Source organism: Juglans microcarpa x Juglans regia, chromosome 3D (genome assembly GCF_004785595.1).
Source record: "Juglans microcarpa x Juglans regia isolate MS1-56 chromosome 3D, Jm3101_v1.0, whole genome shotgun sequence".
Lineage (NCBI taxonomy): Eukaryota > Viridiplantae > Streptophyta > Magnoliopsida > Fagales > Juglandaceae > Juglans > Juglans microcarpa x Juglans regia.
The window spans coordinates 25,406,316-25,426,822 of NC_054598.1; the positions used below are offsets into that span (position 1 = coordinate 25,406,316).

Sequence of the window (20,507 nt, forward strand, 5' to 3'; positions counted from 1 at the left end):
CCAGTACTCATACATTATGTATATATATAATATGGGTGCTTTTTGTTGTATATATAGCAATATCATGAGCCTGATCCATCGACTTCAACTGATAATTATATATTTTTCATTTAATCTTACAAACTTAATTTAAAAAGTTCCTTCATGGTTAATAAATTACACAATTAATTTGTTGCTTAATTTATTCCCAAGAGACAATGACATTGAATAAGACAACATTAATTAATCCAACCGATACACATTTTTACAATATGATCTGAAGCGATCCTGCAATATCTCATGAATTAATTTAGAAAAAAGGGAAACCAAATTTAGGTGCGAGTGTGAAGAGTGTACGTTTGGAATATTAATGTCCATACTGCATGCAACTGAATACTGATCTCATGACGCAGGGAGCATCTAGCCTGAGAATAAAATACGATAATCTGTCATCGTTTTCTTTATAAGATATAATTTTAAAATATGTAAGCTCCGTGCATGCATTTTTATTAATAAATTGAATAAATCATTATTAAAAAATAGATTTTCTCATATTGGTCTCAAATTTGTCTAATTTTTTTTTAAAAAAAAATATGCGAGACTTACATACCAGTTTAAAACTGTACAAATCATTTTTTCTTTTTTATTAGATACAATTTTAAAAGTATGTAAATTCCGTGCATGCACTTTTATTAATAAAATGAATAAATCATTATTAAAAAATAAAATTTTTCTTGTAAATCTTAAATTTCTCTAAATTTTTTTTTAAATAAATATACGAGACTTACATACCAATTTAAAACTATACAAATCATTTTCCCTTGTTTATTAGCGAGCAGAATGTGTGTAAAATTTCTAAAATAGCTGCACAATATAATTAATATAGTCAATATCATGATGAAGAGTGATATAAAAGCTGCTTGAAGGTTTTCATGACTTGGATGGTTACCGAAACATTTTCACACTTCAATAATGGAGCACAAGAAACCCTAATCATGTGTACGCATGAGTTCACGAGATCTAGTACATACTCCAAAGTTCACGAGCATATAATAAGCACAAAAGGACTGCTACGAAGGTCGTACTCCAAAAGTCATTAATCTTCCCATGATAATAATTTTTATTTAAATTTAAAAAATATATAAAATGCAAAAATTAATAAAAAAAAAATATGTGATCGAGGTACGTATAACGTGGCCCATGATAATTTCTATGATAATTTCAAGTAGGCAGCTAGCTACGTGTTGAATATTTATAATTTATATTCATGTCACCAAGCAATGAGATGTTATTACACAGATTTTCGTACTTCATTTCTAACGGTTTATGCTTAATTATTAATTTTGCACGCTGGGCAGTCAACAGGTGTGATTATTATAATTAATTAATATCACGTACATATATATACATATATATACACATAATATATATATCGTACGTCCAAAAACAGAGACATTCACGACAACAAACTGGCAAATGCATATAAATTAATGAGTGGGACTATTATGCCGCCTCACTCTTACAGCTGGATATATTTTTCAGTAATTTTTTTTTTATATTTTTTAATATATTAAATATTTTTTAAAAATAAAAAAATATTAATATACTTAAAATCATTTTCTTAATAAAAAAATTTGACCAACGGTCACATGGAATTGTAAGAGTAAGGTGGCACTGTAGTTTTATTCTAAATTAATATTGCCTTTTAACTGTTTTTGCCAGAAAGAAATAAGGCATGATTTATACAACATTCTGATCAAGTAGGCCAAATAGTCTCCCATTTGCAATCAGAATTCTAAAATTTTTTCTATTGATTTTTTTTTTCCTTGTAGTACTTAGCAAATCACATGGACAAATTCTTTGGAGAATGCCTTAATATATATATATATATATATATATATATATATTATAAAAACTTGCTTCATGAATCTTAATTCTTATAATTATGGACCTATGGTATCAATTTTAGTGATGATTAAGGTTATTTGGAAGCTCCCAGAAATCAAACTTGGGGATGACAAAGTACGTACATGCGCAGACACAGAGTAGTACTGAAAGGAGAATCGTGCACGTTCGATGGGAAATCTTGAGGGAAAGGGACGGGTGGGGGGGGGGAGGGGGGGGGGGGGGGGGGGGGGGGGGGGCGGGGGGCGGGCGGGGGTTCTAAGACTAGAAAGATAAACCTTGTTTGGTCATGGAAATAAGTTGAATGAACGAAACGGAAACTCAACAGAAATTAATGATCATGTTTGCATATAGCATTCTCGTCGTTTTCTTGGATTTTGCCTGAGCATTTATGTCATACTCATCGCAATTCTATTCTTTTGGGGTTGGATTTTCATCTCATTCTTGAAGAAACATGAAACAACTTATATAGACAAGCACTCACCAATCAAAGAAAATCATCATTTGATCTGTTTCTATCATATAACAAGGTACGTAAAAGGGGATCATTGATCTCTATATTATCTCAAGTTTGAATGTCCTGGTGTTTAGAGCCTTTCCGAGAAGTGGCTGGTAAAGAACAATACTAGTCTTTATTCCAAAGCTTGTCATTTTCAGTCACACTCGGTGGTGTGACTAAAGATAACACAATTTAAGGGAAAGATCAAGAACAACATGATTTGTCTTATTGATCACACTCATTAGTGAGTACTTTTGCCTTGTGGATTTTCTTATATTTCTTACCCAATAAACAAAATAAATAAATCAATCAATCAATGGTAAAATTGGCTTTTAGGCTGTGAGAATTCCTTCTTTGATCTTCAGTTTAGACTGAAGTTAGGAAGTACTCCAACTCACTGACTGCATGCAGTTCTTGGGATTGTGGGAATTTAACACAAACACTTTACAGGTTCGTTGGTGAACAATTATTTTAGGCAAATCCCAATCTTCAAAGCTGATGGGGTTTCCCTTATTTTGCCGTACCTCTGTTTTCATAAGTGAAAAAGTTCAATTTTTTTTTTTAATGCTGCATCACAATGTTTTCTGTTTGTCCTTTTATCCTTTGTTTCTTTGTCAAAGGGTCATTGTAGTCTCCACGTACAGGAATTAAACATGTGATCTGAAAGAAACCCATTTTTCCAAGCTTCTTTTGTGAATTAAATGGCAATTTAAGCTGGACACAAGAACACTTGTAGTCCTTTCATTAATTATTACTACTCTACAGATGTATAACCATGGGCGCATGGAGGTTTCTTTCAAATTGTTTCCTTCAAGTACAAGTGCAAGAAAAAGGAAAAACAAAAAAGAAAAAATTTAAAACCCTCATGGCCATATGTTCTGTTGGAAGACAGTTAGTTTCAGTTGCTTTTTACTCATATTTCTCTCTCTTCCATCATTGGGAAACAGGAATTTTTGGTGGAAGAAAGGGAAAGGAGAAAGAGAAGCAAAGCATGACAAGAGACAGCCTCAAGTTTGTTGAAAGCCTTACGGGTGCGCGGGTTAAGAAGACAAAGCACAAAAAGTCCCAGCCCGTGAAGGCTTGCTTGCATGCATGTGACCGTATAGAGCTGTTATAATCAGTGCCGGCCCTTGACACCTTATAGACCCACTCACGTGTCTCTTTTTTGGCTTTTACACCAAATTTTGGATTATTCTATTAGCACTAGTTAAATAGGTTATGCAGCTATGAGACCTTGGAGCTGGAAAGCCAAATAAATTAGGAAAGAGAAAACTTGCTAAAAGCTTGTGGTCTGATTGACATAAATCCTCAACCTCCAAAATGGAGGTCTTGGGTACGAAACCCCACCTCCCCAAATGTATAAAAAAAAAAAAAAAATAGCAAAACTTGTAAGATGTAGTCTTAGATGATTATTTTTCATAAATGGTAAACCAGTACACCAATTTTCATAATGGAATGAGATCAGGGTCATCTTTATTTTATTCTCGATTAAATTCCTTTAAAGAAAGATTGTTTTATCTATATATGCTATGTTATAGAAAGGAAAAAGAAAATCAGATAGCAAAGGATGGCAAAGTTTGGCATATTTTGATAATTGATTAAGGACGTTTTTGGACAAGCAAGACTGGACTGTGAGTCACATGCAACGAGGAATGCACAATGGGACCTATCTGTTAAGTGAAGCAAATTCCAACCAAAATTCACATAAAAGAAAACAAGATAATTAATAAATGACAAGGAAAACAGAAAATGAAGGAAGAAGAATGAAACGCAAAAAGCCTACCAAAATAATATATATCTGTGCTTATGTCTGCAGAGTCTTCTGCAGCCTTGAAGTAGTACTTCTCTTCCTATATAAACCCAACCATCACTCATTTTGGCCATCTTTAAGTAGCTCTCTCTCTCTCTCTCTCTCTCTCTCTCCAATACAACAATTGCAAGTATGAGTGGGTTGAGCTACAGAAGCCTCACATTTATGCTTCTCATTGCTCTACTTCTTTGGTCATCAAAATTCGAGACTTGCAATGCGAGAAGAGGGAAGCATTGGAGGAAAAGTAGAGCTTCCTCAGGCACTCTGTTTAAGAAGAAAGGAAAGAGTCACAGCAGTGGCAACCACCACCATAGTAGTGGAGGATCAAAACCAAAACCTCCATCTCACAAAGCTCTCTCACCTCCATCTCACAAAGCTCCCTCACCTCCATCTCCTGCACCAAAAAAGGGCACACCGTCAAGCCCGCCACTGCCGCTGCCGCCGCCGCCAGAGAAAGGTCACAATGGTGGTGGGCACTCCGCAACCTTCAACGTGCTAGATTTTGAAGCCAAGGGTGATGGAAGCACCGATGACACACAGGTTATTCTCCAATTCGATCTGTGACTAATTGAAGGGAAAAAAAAAAAATGTGCAAGGGAAAATGTCTTTTGTTGCTTTGCATTATATGGTTTGCATGCAAAGATTCAAAATTATTCAGATAATTACAGAAAGTTCATTTCTTTTTCCCACGAAAATTCGGCGAATGCAAGAATTACAACTGGAAAAAAAAATATAGATAATTCTTAGCAGCGTTGTTGAGTCAATTCATAATAAATATTCTGTTTTTCTTTTCCAAAACCAAAAAAAAAAAAAAAAAAAACGAAGGCACGAGGGAGATTAGTGATGAGAAATAATTTTACGTTAAGTGTTGAGAATTCTCGAGTATGTTTATAAGGAATGAATAATCCTCTTTTATTGAACCGATTTTATAAAATAAATTAGACTCATGAATTTTTTTCAATTAGAAATTTGAACTTGATCATATATAGCAACATTTGTGTCCATTCGGATACCATAGATGAATATAGATATGTCATCTAGAAAGCCATGCAAGTTTTTCAGGACATTTTAAGGATCATAGGATTACACAATCACAAACTAAAACGTTTAGTTTGCAGTAACGAATGAGACTGATCGACCATGCCTTAAAAAAGGGACACATTTAGTACGGAATACATCAAATAATTAGCTATACAAAAAAAGGTAGAAGACAAGAGAAAAAGAAAGAACCAGCCAAACAGTTGGTGACACCCGCACCAATAAATAAATAAATAAATAAAAAATAAAAAAAATTGATTCCCGTTACGGCAGTTGAGCCACGATTCCAACAATTATTGTGTACAGTTCTGCACTAGCCAACACCAACCTTTTTTTTTTATTACTAAATACAGTTGCTCTTGCACAGGTAACGATGCACTTATAATTATTATTTTATAGTTTAATCTGTAATTAATTAATTAATGTAAATGTGTTATTACAATAAGATTAATTTTACAGTGAATCGCAGGCATTCCGAGCTGCATGGGCTGCTGCGTGTAAAGTGGAGGCATCAATGATGATCATTCCATCAAATTATATATTCCTTGTGGGACCCATTTCGTTCTCTGGTCCATACTGTCAACCAAACATTGTATTTCAGGTATTAAGTTGTGACCATTTAGATACAAATAACAAAGTTAGAATTGAAACTGTTATGGAATTTTACAATCCAAAGTTGTTCTGGAAACATCCAATTTGCTTAGATGAATGAGTATAATCCAGCCATGTCTATTCTAAACAATGCTTTCACCTTTGATCATGGCTCTCCTCCTCTCTTACTATCCAATAGTAAATAACAAAGACCGGTAATTTTAACTCAAATACTGAAGTGATGCTTTTTCTCAGCTGGATGGCACAATCATTGCTCCAACGAGCTCCAAAGTTTGGGGCAAAGGTCTGCTACAATGGCTTGAGTTCACAAAGCTAAGAGGAATTACCATCCAGGGAAAAGGTGTCATTGATGGAAGAGGTTCAGTCTGGTGGCAAGATGCCCCTTTCGATGATCCTGTTGATGATGAAATAGAACTCATTGTCCCATTAAATAGCACTGTTGAAAAGAACCTGTCAGCACCGGTAACAATTCACCTCAACTTGTATTTTCCTCTGCATTTACATTCTCATTTATCTGAAACTGATCATAATCTTGCTTCTCCAACAACTGGGTGGCAGGTAAGAAGCCAGCTAGGGAGGATAATGCCAAGCATCAAGCCAACTGTAAGGACCACTTCAAGACTTGAAATTGGCTACATACATCATGGCCAAGCCATCCTCTAACAGAATTGCTGCATTCTCCTTGCACAGGCACTCAGGTTTTACGGGAGTTTTAATGTGACAGTCACAGGCATAACAATTCAAAGTAGTCCCCAGTGCCACCTGAAGTTTGACAACTGCATGGGAGTGTTGGTCCATGATTTAAGTGTTTCATCTCCTGGTGACAGTCCTAATACAGATGGAATCCATCTACAGAACTCCAAAGACATTCTAATTCACAGCAGCAATCTTGCCTGTGGTAATTAATTACTTCTACAATTTTTCATTTGACAATTGATCAGACACTAAGTGGTCACGAACTGAGCAAGAATCAAGAACACAACCTATAGTGTCATAGATCAAAATTACATTACTTGAATGAATATAGAAATAACAGAGAGGAAAGATTCCTTAATTGAGATAACTGAGTTAGGGTGATGAAAACACAGACACAATCTTATCCTGCCAAAGCCTTATTCCTCAGAGCAACAATCTCTGACCATTTACAGTCTGACACAAGGCTCTAGCAATTATATGACGCGTGTCATCTCTGAAATCACTAGTGGCACATCCATTGGAGGATTAGGTCTTAACCCCGTAGATAACAATAACAATTTGTTTTTTTTTTCTTCCAGTAGTTTCTTTGTCTTCATCAGCAACTAGAACATCTTCTTCCCAATCCTTCTCCTCTTTGTTTATTAGTACTTATATAAGGCTGATGTAGCTAATATAGCATGAACTTTAAACAGGTTCCATACATTTAGTATAAGCTAAATTTAGTTCTAAATACCAGATCCTTGGAACAGGAAATGACTGCATTTATATAAAAACTAAAAGCTCAAAACTTATACATAAACAACGTCAAAAGCGAGCAGGGAGCACTAACCTTGAAATAAAATGTGACAAGATAAGCTGGCTACAATTAAAAAAAAAAAAGGACTTGAATTTCTCATGGCATGTGCAGGAGATGACTGTGTTTCTATACAAACTGGATGTTCAAACATATACATACACAATGTGAACTGTGGGCCAGGACATGGAATCAGCATTGGAAGTCTAGGAAAGGATAGCACCAAAGCCTGCGTCTCTAACATTACCGTCCGAGACATCACTATGCAGAACACTATGAATGGTGTCAGAATCAAGACATGGCAGGTATTGATACCATTTCTAATTATATGATTGAAAAAATCAACAAGTAACAAAATCAGGAATATCGTGAAGGAAGATCAAGTTTTTATTTCTAATTGCAAGGCATTCACGCACTTGGGATGCTTAAACCTGATCTCATCCACTATCCCCCCATATTTATGGGGATGAATTATCCTTTGACCGGAAGGCAGATAAACTTCAATAGAGTCGGGCAAACATTGATATCTAAGCACTTCATCCTTTGATTGTAACTAACATTGCCCAGCCAATGGTTTTTTTCCTTCAATATAATTCAACATGTCTATTTTGAATTCCAAAAGAGTGTCAACCATTTGTATTGTCTAGAAACTAATTTTAAAAAAATACTCACATTTTAGTGAATTTGACCCAGTTCAACATATGGTTTCTAGGATTTCAAAAGTTTCTAAAGAAGTTGGAAACCTTGAAAAGAAGTTTTGATGTTAACCAAAATACTAAAAGAAATCAAATCAAAATTTGAAACCTAAAGAACCCAATCTGAGTAATTATATCACAATGCATGTTGTTGCTAATGAATTCAAATACTAAATCTGCAGGGAGGATCAGGCTCTGTGCAGGGGGTACTCTTTTCAAACATTCAAGTTTCTGAAGTTCAAATCCCAATTGTGATTGACCAATACTATTGTGACAAAAGGACATGCAAAAACCAAACATCAGCTGTGGCTCTATCAGGAATCAACTACGAGAGGATAAGGGGGACATACACGGTCAAGCCAGTGCACTTTGCTTGCAGTGACAGTCTTCCATGTCTAGATGTAACACTAACTGCCATTCAGCTAAAGCCACAGCAAGAGAAGTATCACATGTATGATCCCTTCTGCTGGCAGACTTTTGGAGAGTTGAGGACTCCCACTATACCTCCAATAGATTGTTTACAAATTGGCAAGCCATCGAACAACGGGGTTCAATCAGATCATGATATCTGTTGATCCTGACAATTGTAATTGAATGGTATAGACAGTTGTGTGGTCGGCATGACAGTCGAACCCCTTTCACACCATTAGCTAGTTAGGTAAAGCGTCCATATTATGATAGTCCTACTTTATAGGAAGTATTCTCTACCGGCATTATATCCATTCCGTTTGTGAGAGAGTATACATGCAATGCTTTTATTTAGAGTGCCTTAGGATTGTATAAGGCAAGCTTGATTGTTAGCAGATTTCCCGATTATGAGAGGGCATATAAATGCGATATAAAAGAATATCTTCTATACATATCCAGAATCTATGTATTACAACCAAGAAAGAGCATAGGAGGGCATACGTAGATATGTGGGACAATAAATTAAGAATGAGAAACATGTAATGCCGAAGCAACTTCCATGAATCACGCATAGAACACATAGCAAGCAAATCTTGGTTACCGACTGAATAGCATCAACAAACAACATCAAACATGAACAGAACCTAACATAGAGCTCATAAACAAATGTGAATCTCCGGCATTATAGCTCTAGCAAGTTATCAGGGACTCTGGAATCAAGAATGGTAATCAAAGCATACAAACTAGGGCCAACGTTTAGTTCAAGTAACTATTTAAACCTCAGAGAAATTATCAAAGCAGTGGTTTACCGGTTAACGTAACTAAAATGAATTAAACAAGTGATTTGAAGTATCGAACATGTGAATCAAGAAGAAGATTATGTGACATTTTTACTCTGTTTTCACTTCCCCGACCGATGCTTCAGCTTGGCTTCTCAGTGCCAGTAATCCCATTTTGCCTGGGACTTCTGGAAGCGTAACGATTCTTGTCTTTGTCATATCAGCGTTTTTCATCCGCAATGAATGGGTTTATTTCTCTTATTTATTATCAATAAATGTCGACGGAGATGGTTCCCTATAGCACACCGCACACCCCCTAACGTTGCAAATCGGGTCTAATTGCCACGCCACGGTTCTTTCCTCCAATGCCAAACACAACAAAGCATACAACTATATACGAGATATTGCCTTTTTTCTTTATTCCTCAATTATTTCCATTTGAATATTATGGAAATACTCTTGCTGCACAGAATTCATGGAACCAATATCCAATTTCATAATTTCTATATCATTTTCCTCTTCTTTTCAGCTAGTATTATAGATCTTTCTTCTTGAGCCTTAATTTCAATTTCAACCCTTCTCTTCTTAACAGCCAATAACTCAGACCTTTCATTGTCTAACCTCAAATTTGATTCTTTTCTCTCCAACATATGAATCTTCCTATCATGTGTCATTTCCCTTAAGGCATCACTAAATTCAGTATCTTCTATTTCCCTAGCTTTTTTTTTCTCTCTCTTTTTTTTTCAGCTTTTTTGTCCGGAGGTCTCTCACACTCCACGGGCACATTTTCTATCTCTTCCCCTAATTGTACTGAGTTTGGAATACTACCTGAACGTGAGACATTGTCTCTTCTTCTTATGTTGTCCACGTGTGTTTGCCATTTCGCTTGGTGCCTCAAAAGATTTCAACAATAATCCATGGTGAAGTTGGTTTTTTGGGTCTCTTGGTATAAGATTTTTGCCTTGTCAATCTGCAATTTTATTTAACAATCAGTGGGACAAATCATTAATAATTAGAACAATAACAAAAAATAAACAACAACAATTTTTTTAAATGATTATACCTTGTCTTGCTCGGTTACACCGCTTGGATGCATTCCTTCAACTTGGGCCATGGAACCACAAAATTTATTGACACATTTTTGAATGGCTGACCACCGATTGGTCAAAGAATTCACGGAATGTTCTTGACTGTTAAGTTTTTTATAAGTGGAGTAATAATCATAAATTCTACACCACAGTTGTGTGGAGGTTTGGTCAGTCCCCGAATGGAATCTATACTAACATTAAGCCAAGCTGAAATGAGGAGAGTATCTTCCTCAACAGTAAATGACACACCTCGCTGGGATTTTTGTTTAGGTGCCATTTTTTCCCGTTGGGGTTGTGTCGCTTGGACATCAACGAAAGCAGCATCCATAGTAGGGTTGTTACTACTACCCTCACCACTTTCCAACAGTGTGATGAAGAAGGGATCCTCAACAATTAAAGTATTCATCATTCAACAAAATATTGAAGGATAAAATGTTATTAAATTTTGCACATATTAAGCAAAACAGGGTGCACATATTGTAGGACTTCAATAACAAACCACAAGCCAAAGAGAACCAGCAAAACAAGGTGCACATGTTGCACAAATTGTAAAATAAAGCTAAAAACAGGGGGACAAATCAGTGGGGACAAATCAGTGGGGACAAATTAGTGGGACAATCAGTGGGACAAACCATGAGTTCAATGGCTAAAATTTACATGTAAAAGCAAGAATCTAAAAGCAAGAATAGAAACCCTAATCTAAAACCAGCATCATTGAAACCAGCATCATTGAAACCCTAGGTGCCCTTTCATGTTTCTACTTTCAAAAGTAGCCCAAAAATTAAAGAAAGACGCAATTCTCATTCAAATCAGACACCTCCCTCTCTTTCTCAGTGCAGTTAATGTTGTTAGTTAGGCTTAATCTAAAACCCTAATCTAAAACCAAGAACAACAAATGAAGAAATAGCACAAATCAAAACCATGAAGGGATACATCACATCGAAACCGTGAAGAAATAGAGGGAGAAGTTTCTGTGCTTTTCAACCTAGCGATTTCAGACCTGAAATGTAGAGAGCCAAACAGAAAATCCAACCGTGACGAGCCCAGAGCCGTCGCAATCTCCGTCGACAGTCGTCGTGAGAGAGAGGTGCACGGGTTTGATCTCCGTTGGGGTTTTCGAGTCGAGAGAGGAACCAAGAACTAGAGAACCAGAAACGAATGGGGGAGAAAAAAAGAAAATAATTCTGTTAGGGGGGGTCGTCGATCGAGAGAGATAATTATTAAAATATGATTTGTAGGGTGAATAATAGTTATCTAAATTTGAATAACCACTGTTCATAGGTAGCTAAATATATAGATATGCATAAGCCAATGCAGATGATTTTAGAGTCAGATTATGTAAATATGACTATGCATATACATATGCATATACATATGCATAGTCTAATGTGGATGCTCTAAAGCCCACCTTAGTTAGATGGTTACACCGGCCCCCTCCTCCTGTGGGTAGACTACAACTTAATATAGATGGAGCTTCTAAAGGTAATCCTGGTTATACTAGATGTGGGTTTGTCCTCAAAACTTCTACGGGGTCTTTCTTGTTTGCCTTCTCATGTTTTTTGAGTCAAGGTACTAATACTTTTATCGAATTGTTAGCACTTAAATATGGTTTGCGTCTATGCTACCAGCTGAGCATAGTGAATCTGATGGAATCTAGCTAACTCGCTGATTTAAGACTTGCTTCCCCCAACCAGTACCCCAGCAGTATTTTGAATTATGGAATGAGATTTTGAACCTTAGCCGACGGTCAACTTCTCTCTTTTGAAATCAACCATGTATATAGGGAAGGTAACTAACTACTTAGCCGACGGTTTGGCTAACTTTGGGGCAGCTGGAAACGATGCATTTTTCTTTTATACCTCTACGTACGCAACTTTCCAAAAAGCTAATTGGAATCCAACTTGCAATGGATCCAGTTGGCCTACCAGCTTTCAGACATGACGATTGGCTTAGTACTTTTACCTTGAATATGGTCATATATATTACACAGGTTATAGCTTTTTCAATACATATAAGTTCACTTTTTTCATTGTAACTAGCATAGTTTTCTTAGAAGGCAGCTTTTACATGAGTTTTAGTTTTGGGTTTGCAATCCCAAAATTTTTCAACTTGGAAATACTATGCATAAGTTATTATTAACTCTACAACCCATACCTATAATTTTTTCATAGAATGTTAAAGTATTTTTTATAGAATGTGAGAATGTTTTTCATAAAGTATAGAGTTGTGAATAGTAGTTGATGTGACTTGATATAGTTCGTCAGATTATAAAATTACTTTTATGATAAAGTAAATCTATCAGAACAGATAAATCTACGTTAGTTTGTGAGATTGTTTTGTGTAATTCTTTTGTAGATATAGTAATACTCTTTAAGTTGACGAAATAAAGAAATAAAATAATGCAGTACAGAATTAAGCAATAACTAGAATAGCAATTTTATTACTTGCCATAGTCTTATTCATTTAATTTGATTGGAGCTTCATCTCCTTATTGACAACATGCAAACTCATCACAGAACAAAATATTACAACTCCACTGCATTATTCAAATCTCCTCCCTCACAACCCGAAAGAGTCTCTAACCATAACAATGCTCACAACAACAGCTGGTAATTAAACTACCATAAAACAAAAAACTACAGAAGCTCAAGGTCTCCACGGAAATTTGGAGAAATCAGGGCGTCTATGTTCCAGGTATGCTGTCTTTCCTGCAATACCTTCCTCAGAGCCATAAAACAAGAGTGTGGCATCCCCAGCAAGTTGCTGAACCAGAAAAGAAAAAAGATAAATAATTAGATAAAAAGCTTGGATATTGTTCAAAGGAAAACAAGACCCACAAAAAGAAAAGTGGCATGACAAGATTCATGAGGACTCGAGCATTCTGAATTAGATCAGAGCAAACTGTTGTCCAGCGACTGTATAGCCAATGTATCATGTGCATACATATATACTTTCAATGTGCAGGCCGCAATTACATTAACTTGATAAATGGGTATTGAAGTTGGTACCTGGAGCCCAGCATGACCATCATCAATTGCGTTAAGAGCTGATTTCAGCACCCGAATTGCAGTTGGGCTGTTTCTCACGATCTCGCGACACCATTTAACTGTTTCTTGCTCTAATTTCTCTAGCTGGATAAAAGAAATTATGAACATTAACTGTTTGAGATATGTTATAATTTTCAAACACACATAATACTGCAGAAATTTTGAAGATTTTAGAAGAAAATGATCTCGCGCGGCTTCATTCCTAGTACTTGAGGTTCTGTTTGATTGGAAATGAACTCACTGGCACAATAGTGTTAACGAGTCCCATCTTCTCTGCTTCAGGAGCAGTGTAGAACCTTGCCAAAAACCACATTTCACGTGCTCTTTTAGGGCCAATCTGATTGAAAACATACAATTTCCAGATTATAAATACACGAAATATACATATAGCAAAAAACAAACTTCTCTTAAGGTATCTTCATCATTAATATCTTACCAAACGGGCCATGACGGAACTTCCATAACCGGCGTCAAAGCTTCCAACCTGCCATTCATTTGCAAAATAATTAAGATTATAATAAAAGGAAAACACAATCATGATCAACAGAACAATATGGAAATAGAGAATAAAATCATAATACAAAACATCCGGGTAGGTGGGGCCAACATAAGATAATCACCAACAATCTTCAATTCACATGAACAACAGAGAATAAAAAGTATAAAACTATATTATATATACTACATGTACCTTGGGACCAGTTTGACCAAACACAGCATTATCTGCTGCAATGGTTAGATCGCAGACCATGTGTAATATGTGTCCTCCTCCAATAGCGTAACCTGCCACCTATTTTTTTGGAAAAACAAACGATTTCATCGAAGTGTGAGCAACGTATTAAATTGTAAACAGCAATAACGTATTAGTCATAGTTTTATATTTTGTTTATTAAAAGTCGTTTCAAACGACTTTCTCTTAGTGAAAAATGAGAAGGAGATATCTTTTTTTATTTTTTTTATATTGTATTTGCTTATTTTGAAATGATTATAGATAACTCTCACCCTTATTAAATTTAATATCTTGTAATCACTAAATTTATTTATAAAATATTTACTTTAAAAAAAAAAAACCAGTCAGGAAGTTCAGACTATTTGCCTCGTAATAATGCCTCCTGAACTAACCATCTGCCGCAATTTTTCTTTTCTTAATACTCTGCAAAAAGTGACATCTGATGCACGCAAAAATGCCGAAAAGAAAGACTTTTCGCCGTATTTTTTTATGCATATTTGCCAGCAGCAAATAGGCTTTCAACAGTTTACTACAGCATTAGCTCTTAGGAAAGTGGGGGGTTTTAAGAAGATTACATACCATTGCAATCACTGGCTTAGGAAGGCGACGGATCTGCACCTGGTATTTGATGAAACGAAATAGAAGAATGAGAAACACAACCAAATAATTCGAAGACTACATGAGTTATAATGTACTGCTGTATATGAAGATTAACCCAGGTAGGTACCTGCAAATCTAAGACATTAAGACGGCCAAATTTGTCATAATCAGCATAACCATCTGCCTTTCTCACAGCCTGGTCACCCCCACTACAGAATGCCTGGGTTCCCTGCACGACATTCAATTGCCAGCAACAGTAAATCAATGAATTCATTGTGGATAGTTGAAGAATGAGTTGAAAGAAAATTTTATCAATAGTAATAAGATAGTTTGAGTTAAATATTTTTTATGTTTTGAGAAATGAGAGAGAAAATGTTGAATTAAAAATATTATAAAGTTAAAATACTGTTAGAATATAATTTTTTAATATTATTTTTTGTTTTGAAATTTGAAAAAGTTGAATTATTTTTTGTTTTTAGTTTTAAAGTTTGGGAAAGTTATAATGATTAATTTGAAAAAGTTGTAATGATTAATTTGAGAGTATTTATGTTTTAGTATTTTTTAAAAGAAGATGAGATGAGATAAGATGAGATCATAATTATTTCCAAAGATATCCTCAGATTCTATGAGCATGAGAAACCTGAACATATGAACATCAGCCATTTCTCTACAACATGCCCATCGCCTCTCCCAAAAAGTCTTTTCGTTCACCAGGGGGAGGAGGTTTGATGCTTCAGCTCCACCCACCTCCCCTCCTCACCGGCCATGGCCTTTATTTCTGTTTATTTATTTATTTTTTATTGTTAGTTTTCCGGTAACACCATTTATCTTTTCCAATCTGTTACTTTTCAGCGACCTAGAGTGGACACACGCCCCTTCTTCAGCTTCTCCAGGTGCCGATCGTCAAACTGGCAGAAGAAATCCACCCATTTGTGCAGTGCGTTCACCTCATGCATGGCTTATGTTGCGCATGATCCTCATGCGCCACCATGACTCGGAGAGCATTCTACCACCACGAGTGGCAGTTTCGGGATCTACGGCTTTGGATCTTCTAGATCCAACTGTTATCTTCACTCCAGTTGTAGCCGGCCTGCAAGTGCTGCCACCACAGTAACACCCCCTCACCGGCGATTCGTCACAGTTTTTGATTGCTACACTATGTTCCTGATTTCCCTAACCAAGGATCGAGTGAAGGTGGATGTGACAGCTTCTTTCAGCCAGTCCAGACCAACACGTTGCAGCATATCCCTTTGTATCCTCGCTTCTAGCTACAGTTTTATAGTCTATTCATCAGACTATTTAAAAACCAACACCAAACAGTCTCCCCTTGTGAGAATTGGGCATGAGTCAATCTTTTGGCTCCGATCATCCCTATTGTTTTTTTATTTTTGTGTTGGAATGTGTATTTGCTTTGGAGGGACACTCTCACTCTACCGAACTTGTATTTTATATCCGTTTATTTATCTATAAATACTTTACTTGTCGAGAAAAAATATATATATTATTACGCAGAAGCTCATAATTTCCGACATAATATTATTGGCACACTCAACTGACAAGAAATATATATATATATATATATATATATATATATTATATAGTTATATAGTTATTTAAAAAGTTACTCTAACAGTACAAAATGAGAAGAAATATTAATGAATACTCCAGCATTCACGAGCTAGAGGGTGGGCACCAGCCAGGTGCATGATCACGAGCTAGCTAGCATGAATATATTAACATACTATTTAGTACCCAACAATGATTGGATCATTAACACTACTGAGTTTCATTATTTATTATAAAAAAATATTATGTACTACACTTTTATTATTAGTTTATATCTAATTGTTGTGATAATATTATTTCTCAATAAATTAATATGTTGTTTCAAAATAGAGTAACGTGAGTTACAAATTTTAAGTGTAAGGTTGTTAAATTTATTTGAATTCAATTCAATCCAGTTTAATTTTAAGTTAAATTTAACATCTAAATATCTAACTCTTAAATTATTAAATTCATCTCAACTTAAAAACTCTTTACACATAAAATTTATAATTTTTTTCAATTTAATATTTTTTTATACATGTAATTTACAACTTTTTTTAAATTTTTATAAATATATTTAAATATATTTTATCATTGAAATATATTTAAATTCATTTTAAATAGACCGCAAAAGTCTTAAGATTCCCATGCACGACAAAGTTGGAGACTTTCATTCGTTACAAGGGAAGGGAAGAAAATAAAGTTGCTCATTTTATTGCAAATTTTGTTTTGTCTTTAGTTGATGAGTCAGTTTGGATGGAGGGACCAGATGTGGTCTTTCCTAGTATTGCTCATGATAAGTCTCGTGCAAGTTGAATTATGAAAGGAAAGTAATCCTTTTTGCAAAAAAAAAAAGAAAAAAAAAAGTTGAGACATATAAATAATATTAACACGTACGGAGGCATTGTATGCAGTCTGCAGAGAGAGTATTGAGTACGGGAAGTTAAATATACCTTGCCGGTAAAAATGATAGCTCCGATAGTATTATCATCCCTAGCATCATTAAACGCCACAATCAGCTCCTTTATTGTCAGCGGCCTGAACGCATTTCGTCTCTCTGGCCTATTGATCGTAATCTACAACGAAAGAAAAGCAGAGAATAATGAGTAAATTGCATCTAATTAATGAATAGGAACGTACACTCCCAGGCCAGGAGTTAAAAAGTACTCTCAGCTAGGACAGGGTATAAGCTCGCTCTGTACTACTCCTGGCTGCATAATATAGTAATTAAGCTAAACTGACCTTTGCGATCCCCTCGCCGACGGCCTTCTCGTAGATAATGTCGGTGAACTGGTATTCCTTGCCGGAGTCATCGCGGGCAAGTCTCCAGACAGCCGGGTGAGTCGGAACTTCGCCGTGTACCCGATGGTAGCTGTCGTTTATATTGGAGGTGTTTGATAACCCAAGGGAGCCGGATTCATTGGAAGGCAAATGAACAGGAATGAAGTGTTGGGCCACAGAAGCCACTCTTCTGGATACAGTGTTCATCTCATTCCCTGCCATTTTTGCCATGGAAGGAGCTGGGTGGGTAGGTGACCGTACTAGTCTTAGAGATCTTAGTGGGATTAAAGAATGAAGCGCATTGATTGAAAACGATTTGGAACAGCTTTTATAAGTGTCGCTGCAGCGGCCGAGAAACGGCGATAAGCGGGTAGTTGGAGAACGGTAGCTGGGATTCCCATTGGAGGCCGGATACACAGAGCAATTAGAGCCAGAGGTAGGTGGTAGTTCATGGGATTCCCACGCACACTACGAGACACGTGGCTATTGGATAAGATAAGGTCCAGCATGAAGAAGCAAGGCAAATAAAAGTCCCATAATAATCTTCATCTTGAATAAGCCATATTCAAGCCATTAGAGCAATATTGAATTTGCCATTTGAGTACTAATGGTTTATTTAAATTTAAGTAACGATAAATACAGCTTTAAAGTATGTAAATTTTATAAATTATTTTCTTAAAGAAAATGGGTCCACAATTAAAAAAATAAATCTTCATAAATCTTCATCTAAAATAATTAATCAAGTTTTTAATTAATAATTTTTAAAATGTAATTCAATTTATAATCGATTCATTTGCTTATATAATTTAAATATATTTATTTATTTGTATTCCTTTCAAAATAATATGACCATGAGAAATAACAAAAGGCCGGAAGCCAGAGAAAAAGTGAAAGAAATAATAAAAAATTTATAAGCATTTTTATGCATCAGTCTACAGCTGCAGCACACCTCACATTATTATTATTATTATTATTTTTTACTGCAGCACATGAGGTGTGCTGCGGCTATAGGCTAATGCAAATACATTTTCAAAATTTATACATAAATGAACAATGCTTAATACAAATATAGAGAATCACTACAAAATAAATGTATTTTGCATGTCTTTACATAAAGTTTGATAGTCCTTTTTGGACGCATTGTTAATATACATGACTTTGCATTATTCTCGTGCAAAATGATCATCAAATGATCATTGTGTTTTGCTCTTGGGTACCTACTTGATCTAGTTACAAGAAAAATAAATTTTTAGGACCAATTTATTACAATTAAAAGATTATTCACAATCAATTTTAGTTGTAAATAGTCATTTCGCTGAAATTAACTGATCGTAAATGAACAATTTTTTTATAGTGTCTTCAAGAATCAAGATTTGGTGGCGTTTCTAATGGATTGATTAATAATTGGATGAGCCATATCACTTTCATAATAATATTTAACCTTTTCTTTGTTTTTTTAATTGGCAGATGTTTGGTTAGGTACATAAAATAACTTTATATATATATATATATATATATATAGTTCTACCAATGACTCTTGTTTGATCGGTGGTTGCACATAGACGTACAAATAAATTAAATTACTACCAATGACTCTTGTTTGATATAAAGACCCAACAATGGTTCGAGTACGTACGTAATCTGACCCCGAGATCTTGATCCCCAGGATTTTAGCCGAATCCAATATATATATATAATATTTTCATGAGTATGTCACAAGCAGCTAGCTAGCTAGCTAGCTTTACCATTCAAAGAGCGCGGGGTCGTTGAGTGAAAACGACGATTCACCACCCACATTTGGGGCCATATTATGTATATAAAATATAAGCAATGGTCATGTGCATGGGGGTATATACGTATATATATACTAGCTACTTGCTGTCACTGAAATCACAAATCAGCTGCATGCATGCATGTCCATTTTTAACCTCTATCGTCTCGAAATTGATATAATATAATATAATATAATATATATTCAGACGTTGCATTATCATTCGACATTTATGATAGTTAGAGGCCGTATGTACAGTTAATTTAATGAATACTGACAATGATCAATCAAATAATGTATGCAGACGCGTATAATTAAGAGATAGCTGATCGATCGGAATTGGATTTTTGTACTGTGACATTAATTAGATCAGGGATTAATGTCCTTTCAGTTGCGTTTATATAAATTAGGCTCCCATGCATGCATGATTAATGCAGCATATAATATCGGTTTAGAGCCTTTTTTAAAAAGTCGCCAATCATTATAATAATGAGCCTATAATCTGCACAATTATAAAAGATATAAAAATAAAATAAAAAATTATTCATTATTATACATAATTACTACAACAATTATAAAAAAATATCAAATATATATATATATAATATGGAGTATGCGCATATATAAAAGAATATATATATATATAATTATTCAATTTAAAACAATGTAAAATAGATACAATTAATACCATAATCAATAATATTCCCAACATTAATGATGATCTCGATGATCTTGAGAAATTTTCAAACCCATGCATTACGTACGTACTGTAAAATATGAAGGAGTTGGAGAAATGTTTTGGTGCTCAATACCAAAACAGAGTAATATATTGCAGTATATATAAACTTTTATGTTATAGCAGTGTTTATCCATAGTTACATTTCAAACTAGATTTACAATTTAAACTAGTATCGTGCTAGCTATGTACATCATTTGAATTTTGAATTATGCTAGATATCCTCCTTCTGTTGCAGATCATCTTTGAGAGCTGAAGAATCGATCTTGCCAACTGAGTTAGGAGAGGTAATTCTAACAGCCCCTGCAAGCTGATGGGAGGTGAAAGTACATGAAGCTTGTCACGAAGTACAGCAAACTGAGATGCATTGAGACCCTTTGTGAAGATGTTCGCGATCTGATCAATGGTTGAAATAAACCGAATGATAATGTCCTTATTCAGCATTTTTTCACGTGTGAAGTGAAAATTGATTTCAATGTGTTTAGTGCATGCGTG

At 35.1% G+C, this 20,507-nt stretch overlaps 2 protein-coding genes across 4 annotated transcripts; one reads left to right on the forward strand and one right to left on the reverse strand.

Moving 5' to 3' along the window:
* Nucleotides 1-4,147: 4,147 nt before the first annotated feature.
* Nucleotides 4,148-8,721, forward strand: LOC121256392 (polygalacturonase At1g48100-like). 2 transcript variants are annotated; one of them, XM_041157180.1, is made up of 7 exons: nt 4,148-4,733; nt 5,691-5,832; nt 6,078-6,305; nt 6,402-6,446; nt 6,534-6,741; nt 7,447-7,637; nt 8,210-8,721. In XM_041157180.1, exons 1-7 carry the CDS (start codon nt 4,711-4,713, stop codon nt 8,600-8,602), a joined length of 1,230 nt encoding a protein of 409 aa, XP_041013114.1. In that variant the 5' UTR covers nt 4,148-4,710; the 3' UTR covers nt 8,603-8,721. The 2 variants fall into 2 exon arrangements, with proteins under 2 accessions (XP_041013114.1, XP_041013113.1); XM_041157179.1 differs by having other exon boundaries at nt 5,701-5,832.
* Nucleotides 8,722-12,722: 4,001 nt separating this feature from the next.
* On the reverse strand, nt 12,723-17,985 carry LOC121255823 (1,4-dihydroxy-2-naphthoyl-CoA synthase, peroxisomal-like). 2 transcript variants are annotated; one of them, XM_041156359.1, is made up of 10 exons: nt 17,467-17,985; nt 17,178-17,300; nt 14,807-14,908; nt 14,659-14,697; nt 14,041-14,139; nt 13,786-13,833; nt 13,591-13,686; nt 13,311-13,433; nt 12,916-13,065; nt 12,723-12,884 (listed from the first exon to the last, which is right to left on the reverse strand). In XM_041156359.1, the coding sequence occupies exons 1-9, from the start codon at nt 17,734-17,736 to the stop codon at nt 12,949-12,951; spliced, it is 1,017 nt and encodes a 338-aa protein (XP_041012293.1). In that variant the 5' UTR covers nt 17,737-17,985; the 3' UTR covers nt 12,723-12,884; nt 12,916-12,948. The 2 variants fall into 2 exon arrangements, with proteins under 2 accessions (XP_041012293.1, XP_041012292.1); XM_041156358.1 differs by having other exon boundaries at nt 12,723-13,065; nt 17,467-17,970.
* Nucleotides 17,986-20,507: the final 2,522 nt, after the last annotated feature.

Bases quoted from the DNA above. Each gene is read 5' to 3' on its own strand.
- LOC121256392 (XM_041157179.1), top strand. From the start codon at position 4,326: ATGAGTGGGTTGAGCTACAGAAGCCTCACATTTATGCTTCTCATTGCT. The intron at 5,833-6,077 runs GTATTAAGTTGT...GCTTTTTCTCAG, and splicing joins AACCAAACATTGTATTTCAG to CTGGATGGCACAATCATTGC. The intron at 6,447-6,533 runs GTAAGGACCACT...CTCCTTGCACAG, and splicing joins TGCCAAGCATCAAGCCAACT to GCACTCAGGTTTTACGGGAG.
- LOC121255823 (XM_041156359.1), bottom strand. From the start codon at position 17,736: ATGGCAAAAATGGCAGGGAATGAGATGAACACTGTATCCAGAAGAGTG. The intron at 14,909-17,177 runs GTATATTTAACT...AATGTCGTGCAG, and splicing joins CTATCATTTTTACCGGCAAG to GGAACCCAGGCATTCTGTAG. The intron at 13,066-13,310 runs GTACCAACTTCA...TTTCTGGTTCAG, and splicing joins ATGGTCATGCTGGGCTCCAG to CAACTTGCTGGGGATGCCAC.